The sequence below is a fragment of the Callospermophilus lateralis genome, chromosome 13 (assembly GCF_048772815.1).
Source record: "Callospermophilus lateralis isolate mCalLat2 chromosome 13, mCalLat2.hap1, whole genome shotgun sequence".
Lineage (NCBI taxonomy): Eukaryota > Metazoa > Chordata > Mammalia > Rodentia > Sciuridae > Callospermophilus > Callospermophilus lateralis.
Genome location: NC_135317.1, coordinates 76,689,593 through 76,698,164, shown reverse-complemented (window position 1 = coordinate 76,698,164; position 8,572 = coordinate 76,689,593). Strand labels below are relative to the sequence as shown.

At 52.2% G+C, this 8,572-nt stretch overlaps 1 protein-coding gene across 2 annotated transcripts; it reads right to left on the bottom strand.

Moving 5' to 3' along the window:
- Window positions 1–1,838: 1,838 nt before the first annotated feature.
- On the bottom strand, window positions 1,839–7,887 carry Klhdc8a (kelch domain containing 8A). Of its 2 annotated transcripts, XM_076832007.1 has the most exons (5): window positions 7,426–7,887; window positions 4,467–4,631; window positions 4,030–4,245; window positions 3,079–3,180; window positions 1,839–2,032 (listed from the first exon to the last, which is right to left on the bottom strand). In XM_076832007.1, the coding sequence occupies exons 1-5, from the start codon at window positions 7,799–7,801 to the stop codon at window positions 1,839–1,841; spliced, it is 1,053 nt and encodes a 350-aa protein (XP_076688122.1). In that variant the 5' UTR covers window positions 7,802–7,887. The 2 variants fall into 2 exon arrangements, with proteins under 2 accessions (XP_076688122.1, XP_076688123.1); XM_076832008.1 differs by lacking the exon at window positions 4,030–4,245.
- Between the last annotated feature and the right edge of the window lie 685 nt (window positions 7,888–8,572).

The window sequence follows — 8,572 nt, the reverse complement described above, 5'->3', positions numbered from 1 at the left end:
AGAGGCTATATCAGGGCTGGCCTTTGGGGCAGCTTCTCCTTAGGTACTGTCCCTTCCTTTGTAGTATCTGCAGCTTCTCCAGGACCTTTTGCTAATGGTTAATTCAGGGGAAATATGGGAGCCAGAAGCAACCAGAGAAGGCCTCTTTGCAGTCTCTCACTAGGGGGCACCCACAGCCACAGGATGCCGCCCATCCTGGGTGGGAAGGAAATGCTGGGCCAGCAGGTGGCAGTGCCTTTAAATCCTGGTAAGAATCCCTATCCCTTAAAGACCCCAGTTCACTAACCCTATCCAGTTGAAGTTGTTACCCTGACCCAAGGAGGCTGCCTTTGACCCCTCAGATCCATATAGAAGAAACTCCTCTGTCCTTGCCTCCAAGAGATGATTATTTCATCAGGGGAAGGGTGTTACCTGACTCTTCCACAGCCCTTCCACATCCCCAGTGCCAGCTCAGGCCTTCCTCACCTCACCCCGCTCCCCGGACGGAACCCAGGACATCGAACTTGCTATGCAAGCACCTTACCATTGAGCTACATCTCAAGTCAGCACAGCTTTTAAAAAAAGAATTGGGAATCACAAAGAGATGCTATGCAAGCTAAAAGGAGGCGTGCGCTTCAAGTTTTTCTTTCTTTCTTTCTTTTCTTTCTTTCTCAAATCAGTAAGCAGTTCCCTCTCTACACTAGATAAGACCAAAAAAAAAAAAAAAAAAAAAATGAGCTTCAGCTAAATAAAGTGAAGCGAGACCCAAGAAGGAGAAACCTGACAAACAGAACTTTTGCCCAACACATGCATGACTTTTCAGTACAAGAAGAGAACAATCTGCTGTTTTTCTGGGAGTGGGGCAGCTGGTGGTGCTTGTGGGAAGGTGGAATTCTTCAGAGGGAAAAGTCAAGAATAGGTGGCCCCTTGGGATCCTATTCAGCCCGAGAACACCAGCGGGTTGGTCTCATGGGATCTTCTCTACCCATCAGGATTCCCTTTCCCCAAACTCTGTAGCAGGGTACCAGAGAAGATAGGAATATAGATTTTAATTATTGTGCTGCTGTGATTAATCAGAGTGCAAGTAATCCATCTTTTGTGGATTTTGATGCCACAGTGTAAATGAGAAAGTTTCACACAGAAACACTCTGGGGGCATCAGGGAGAAAAGAGTCAGGCCTCTGGTAGGAGGGGGGCAGAAGGAAAAATGCAGAGGGGAGATGAGGGCTCAGAGCAGACACAGGACTCAGAGTTTTCTCCTTCCCCATCATCACATCTGCAGCAAGGATCCTGAGAGGAAGGATCCTTCCTGCAGGGGCTGCTGGCCTGGACTGGGAATGTGAGCCCCCATCCTCTTTTCCCGAGCTTTGAGGCCAATTCTTGCTGATCTGATGAGGTCCAGGGAAGGTCAAATTGACGAACAAATAAGGAAAGGATGTAAACCAAAGGAGAAATAAGAGGTTTGAGACTGGGCATGGTGGCCCATATCTGTCACCCCAGCAGCCTGGGAGATGAAGGAAGGAGAGCTGAAAGTTCAAAACTAGCTTCAGCAACTTAGTGATGCCCTAAGCAACTTAGGGAGACCCTGTCTCAAAATAAACATAAAAAGGGACTGGAGATTTGTCTCAGTGGGTAAGTGCCCCTGAGTTCAATTCCTGTCCAAAAAAAAAAAAAAAAGGTTGAGACCCTCCCTATCCTTCTCCATCTTTTATCCCAAGAGACCCTCAAAACTAGTCCAGAGCTGGGGAAAGGACAATAGCTGGCATCCTGGGAAGTAGCCCAAACTGCTCTGACAAGACCTTTCCTTGTGTAGACAGTGGAGTGATACAATCCAGGGCAAAGCTGTTGGGCCCAGGACAGCTAGGAGTCAGAGACACACAGGGCTTCCACTGCGTCACTCAGACCCTGGTTGACACCCCCTACAGCCAGGAGGCAATTCTTGATGGTGATGCTGGAGCAGGCACAGCGGGGCATGGGCATGGGAGGGAGGACCTCCCACTTGTTCTTCCCTGGGTGGAATGCTTCTGCGGTCTCCAGGACAGTGGGTTGGTTTCCTGAAAACACCAAGGGAATCAGATCTTACAAAAGAGTCTGGCTGCCAAGAGTCCGTGCCCTGCGGTTACTCGCCTCTTCTTCCCTCCCTTGGGAACCCACAAGCAAAAGCCAAGCAACTTCAGCTTTTCTGGCTATGGGATGCTTCCCTTTTCCCTGTCCTGGGCCAGCAGCTCCAGTCAGGAGCCCTCTTTACCCTTCCTACCCTCTCCCTATGTTTTTAGGTCTTTAAGGATAAACTTTCTTTCTTTTCATTTTTTTTTTTTTTTTTTTTTGGTGCTGGGGATTGAACCCAGGGCCTTGTGCATGCACAGCAAGCACTCTACCAACTGAGCTATATCCCCAGTCCTCCAAACTCTGGTTTTTATCAGAAGTTTCTAGAGCACTACTGACTCCCTCCTGCTTTTCACTTAAAAAGCTACCCCATGGCCGAGCTTATACTGTCTTTCATGCGTGAGTAAAAAGTGAGTATGTCCACACCAAGTAAACGTGGGGTACCTGGAACCACCCTGCCTGTGTCTCTCTGCCTCAATGACACTGGACTTTCTCCTCTTGGAGTCCCTCCTTCAAAATATCAATAATCTCTGGGAGGGGAAACACACCAAATTCACAATTCATTAGAAGAATTTATTTGATTGGATTCTTTCCTAATGGAGCTCTATCTCGTCTTTTTCGATAGAGCTGGGTATTCCAGGAATGCCTTGAATACCTGGTGCTAGTCCGGAGAAGGATGAAGGCTGATTCCCTCCCAACTTTGTTTCTAGTCATTCCCAGATAGGGCCCCAGGGATTTGTGCTTCAGCAAGCCTGGGTTACATAGTTATCAGTGTGTTCCTTATACTCTCTGGGCCTGTTTCCTTGGTGCAAGGCAGAATGACCACATTGATCAGTAAAGTCTAGGCCAGGAGGCAGGGAGTGTTTTGAATTATTTAGAATAAAGCGGTGGCCGGGTAGAGTGCGAGGGCCAGACCCTTTGCTACTTATGCAAAGTGCCAAGGATCCAGGAGTACCAGAACCACAGGCCTTCCATCCTAGAACTCCATTCTTACCAAGTCCCCCAGCCACTATGACCCGTCCACTCAGAGAACCAGCCACGAAGTCTGCCCGTCGTTTCTTAAGAAAGAATGACCGTTCCATCTTCAGCCATCCCCCTAGAGGCAGGATAGAGAGAGGGAATTAGATGCTGACCAAATACAGAGAAATCCCAAATGGCTCTTACCCTGGGCAGTGAGTCCCTTCCATTACCCTTATACTCAGGGTGTGCATGGCACCCCTTGCTGTTTGAAATGACATCTTCTGAGACCTCTGCCCTCTCCTGATCTTGCTGCAAACTAAGGGACCACGATCCCCACCATGAATCCTCTGCTCTACTTCAGTTTTCCCAGGGCTTTATGCTGGAGAGGAGGCTGATAAAGGTGGTGAGCATTGGGACCCCTGTTTCTCAATCAGTTAAAAATAGGTGAGATCCAGCCAGACACAGTGGTGCACATCTGTAATCCCAGCAGCTCAGGAGGCTGAGGTAGGAGGATCCTGAGTTCAAAGCCAGCCTCACGAAAAGCGAAGTGCTAAGCAACTCAGTGAGACCCTGTCTCTAAATAAAATACAAAATTGGGCTGAGGGTGTGGCTCAGTGGTTGAGTGCCCCTGAGTTCAATCCCTGGTGCCCAAAATGTAGGTGAAATCCCTCCCTGGCCTGGTCCTGCATGGATAATGTTCAAAGAAGAAATAACAAGTAGAATAGGCTTTGATGAAAACAACCAACCAGGCAAAAGGGAGCCCTGCACAGATCAAAGAATCTGACCCCAAGAGTAGCCATTAGTGGTTCTGGGTAAGGGCTGGGCATTGGGAAAGGGCTGGGTGCTGGGTGCTGCATTAAGGGCTCACCCAGCTGGGTAAGTGACCTGGAAAGAAGGGTGGGATGTGGGCAGTAGGGGTCAGTTGGAAGAGAGGAAAGCAGCCAGAGTCCTGCAAGAGCAAGGAGCAGGCTGGCGCCCAGCTCACCCTGTTCCATGTCAAACACATCCATTGTCCGCAGGAACTTGGGCTGCCGATAGAGCCGACCCTGCCGAAGGCCTCCCAGGCTGTACAAGTGACTGTCCAGAGTCACAAAGCTGGAGAAAGCCCGCTTACAGGGAATGTTGGGGAACTTGGTCCAGGAGCGAGTCTCGATGTCGAAGACCTCGAAGGCATTGACCGCATACTTGGACTGTCGTCCCCCTGGAGGCCATATGGGGTGGTAGATGGGGGTGGGCAGAAGAGTAGTCCCTGAGGACAGGGGCTGGGGTCTTCTTCTGACTGTCACCCATTCATCCAAGAGGCTAGCTAAGGCCTGGGGCAACATGATTACCACCCCCCACACACCCAGTGCCAAGGAGCTGCTCAGCCCATGGGCACAGTTTCCCTGGAGAACCAACCCAAGGGAGATGACCCATCCTTACCCAGCACGTAGATCTTGGAGCCTCGGAGGAAGGAGGTGGCAGCATATCTCGGGGTAGGCATGGGTGCGAGTGACACCCACATATCCTTGAGCATGTCATAGTGCTGGAGGTGGTTGTGTGGACGGAGGTCCAGGCCCATCCCGCCTGCTGCGTACACTCGGTAATCTAAGAAGAAAGGTCACACACGCTTCTGGCTTAGCTCACGGGCACCAGGAGACAGAGCCAGGCTGTTTCCAACCACTGCTCTGCCAGAGTGAACCACATCTGTCATTGTGGTTGATGGCACCATTCAAAGTCCCTGTCACAGCTGAGCCTGGGTTTTCCTGAAGCCAAAGTGGGACTGCATGCCTTAGCCCTTCTTGGTGCCCAGCCCTTGGCTAAGCTCCAAACTCTAGGTCTTCCACAGAGAGACTGCGGTGAGGTCTACAGCACTTTACAGGTCTTGGCCCTCTGCTGCCTTCCTTCTTGGGCAACCAGAGGGGAAGCCAAAGGGAAGGGGAATTCTTCTTATGCCCTCCAGCTGCAGTCTGTGCTCAAGGCACCCCTACCTGGAACTCTCTAGAAAGAGCAGGGCCTTTAGAAACAAGGGTAGCCCCACTGTCACTGGCCTTATGGGACACTGGACTGTCTCGTTTTTGCTTTCTTTGCCAACCTTATGCACGAATGCCATCCTTCTTCGCCAATTGAGGATGCCAGGGGATCCAGGAGGCACCCTGCATTAATGGGACAGGGCCAGAACTGAATGAGAGGGGACAGGGCCAGAACTGAATGAGGGTGACACTTGAGGAGAGGGACTTGGCCTCTTTAAGAAACCTCCTGGCAAGGATCTGGGCGTTCTGAGAAGGAGTCCCCTCCCTCTCTCCACTGCTCTTGGCTATAGGTGACCTTTCAGGGACCTCCCTGAAAGACTGCACCACAGACGGATAAGGCATTTGTGTTTTCTTGGGATTCACAAATGGTACTGGGCTTCACTCAGTACCTCCTGGGTCTGTTAGGGAGACAGCCCACATCCCAAGGCCCACCAAGAGCCCCCGACCAGACATATATATGGGGTTAGGGATACATATATATCTGGTGGAGATATATATACACACACATACACATATATCTCATAATTTATAATCTCCACCTAGCCCTAACCTGAGCTTGGGAAATGGGGCCTGATAAGGAATAACTAACCTATTGCATGCTCCACCTCTCCCCTCTTACCTGAAACTCCTCCTCTTGGGAATCCTCCTATTCATTCCATACTCCCACCATTCTGTTTTCAATTCTGGCTCCTCCTTTCAGATTCACCTGGGTCTCTTGAATTGCAAGGCTGGGCTGAGGGCACCACTTAGTGCCTCCATCACCCTCCTTGCCATATATCACTGAAATCATCTTTGGATCTTTGTTCTTCCAATAGACTGTAGGTCCTTGAGAATCTGTTAATCTGTAGTCCCAGAATCTATTACAGTGCCTGACACCCATGCATGTAAATGCTTCTTAACTGCTGAATCCATTCAATGCCAGAGACATGACATCACCTACCAGCTGTGTAAACTTGGGCCAGTGACTTAACCTTTCTGGACCTCACACTGCTCCTCTCTAAAATGAGGATGAAGATCTGAGGATGTAACTCAGTGGTAGATGCTTACCTAGCATACATAAAGTCCTGGGTTTGATCCCTAGCACAGTAAAAATAAATAAGCAACTAAGGATAAAAATAGCACTTACCTCCTTGGACAGGTTGTGAGGATCAAAGTGGATAAAACTTCAGTGGTAAATGTTATTTCTTAACCTTTCAGCAGTTTATTGAGGACAGGGAATGGAGGGTACTCTTTCCCCCCTTTGGGTCCCCCATGGACCTCGGTATCTTCCATTATCTTTACTGGGATGTCATAGAAACCCCACTAGCTATCCCATCCTAGGGGACTCTGGGCTAGAGCTATACCCTGGTACCTTCAGTGGGTCAGACCTCAGCTTCTGAAGGCAGGGACCAGATCTTCTGTCTCTTTCCTTCCATCCTGAGGCCTACGACTGTGCCAGGGACTGGGCAGGTTTTAAGGAAATAGTGGTTTCTGACCTATGGTGGGCCTCACAGGCAGGCGGGGTGGGTTAAGCAAGGGAGGCAGGGGTAGTGCCTGGTGGTGGGGGGTGGATTTTCACATCTCTCTGCATGCCTATGGTGCCTACGCACGTGTGTATGAATTTGGAATCTCCTAACTCCTATTTGACCATTTCTTCTAAAACTCTGTGTTTTAGCAAAAGAGCTTTTGGACTCTGCTCCCACCCCATGCTCTGAGCTGTAGTAGGCCTAAAAGGAACAAAACAAGGGACTTTGAGAAAGTGAAATGAGAATCTTAGAACCATATAGTCAGCATGTGCATGCTTGAAAACTTGGTGAACTTGGAGAACACAACCCTCGGGGACATTCTGGTCTCTACTTGGCATTGCTGAGACTGGGAGACAGAAGGGAAGGGGAGGAAAAAATCCTTGAATCAGTCCCAAGGGCCCCTAGTGGGGCTTTGGTGATGGTGCAAGGACGGAGTGAACATCCTCAGCACCCCAAATAGAAATTTAGAGGTAGTGACAGGTAGGGCAGGTTTCAGGGCAAGGAGTGTGGCCAGTGGGAGGGATGGTAATTTAGCTGAATGTCTGCGGAGACAATGCACCTAACCCCTCGGACTACACTTTGACTCTCCCCTCTGGCAGAGGCCTGTCCCGCTTGTTGGGAGGAAGCTGCCAAAGTGGACTTCTGCCATCAGTTGGAATTCCTAGACACTTGCTGAGCCTCATTTTTCCCATTTGTAAATAAGGGCAGTGGATCTCCTATTTTAGCGTCCACTGTGAGGATCAATAACGTGAAGTGGAATCAGGAATGGGATCGTGAATTCCCAAATCAGTGTTGGTTTCTCTCCATTTCCCCAGGCCCCCTACTCTCTTCAATCCACCCACCCTCAGCCCTGGCCTCACTTGCCTTTTGCTGTGACAGAAATGCCCATGGCAGCCTCGCGCAGCATGCTCCTCTTCTTCCACTTGCCCTCATCAATATTGTACATCTCCACGACCTTCAGGGGCAGCTGATTGGTGCCCACACCCCCGATCACCATGATCCGCTTCCCCAGGGCGATGACTGCCACCCCTGCCCGGGCTGTGGGCAGAGGGGGCAGGGCGGTCCACTGGTCGGCCTCAGGGGAGTAGACCTCAAAGCAGTCCATAGGGACACCATTGTCATCACATCCCCCGATGGCATAGACTTGTCCCCCGGTCTCCAGCAGGGAGCAGTAGACCCGGCGGCTAGGAAGTGGCGCCAGGCGCTTCCACTGAAAGTCCTTGACATTAGGCACCTCCATAGCAGCCCCGGGGACCCTGCCCGCCCCGTCCCAGCGCAGCGCTAAAGGAAGTTCAAGCCCGGGATTTGCGGACTATTCCGCGCCTGGTCCCTCTTGCCTGTCCCCTCTTGCCGCCTCCATCTCGCTGGCTTGCTCCAGCCCGACGCGGGTCAGCACCTCACCGTCCCTCAATTCTCAGCGGTCCGGTGGCGTCCAAGCCTGGTCCTGCGGGAGGAGTCGGGCAAATCAAGGGCAGCTGGGGCCACACGCCCTTGCGGCTGGCCGGCGCACGGGCGACCTCCACAGCTTCTCGCCAACTTTCAAGGGAGACACAGTGGCACCCCGCCCCACCCTGCTTTGTCCCCCTGCCCCCGTCCCCGCGCGTCTGGGAATCCGCCTGAGCGCGCGCAGGTTCCGGGGCTCTCAAGGGTTCCCGGCGCTGGACCACCCCCGGGAAGGAAGGAGTGACATCCGTCAGCGTAGACGCCTCCCGCCCGGCCATCTCGGTGCTCACACCCCCGCGCCACTTACACTGCCAGGCCGGAGCAGCGCGGCGGCGAGTAGACAGTGCATCCCCCGGGCGCCCGGAGCCCCAGCCCGGCGGCGCGGGGAATGGGGGAGAGGGCGCTCTGTCCTTCCCCAGTCCGCACGCCGCTGTCGCACACGCAGATGAGAACAAATGAGCTGCAGGAAGGAGCAGCGGAGCTGCGGGCGGGGAGGAGGCCGGCGAGCCCGCTCCGCTCACAGCTTCAACAGCCGCCACACCTGTGCAGGAATCGCGCGCAGCGGCGG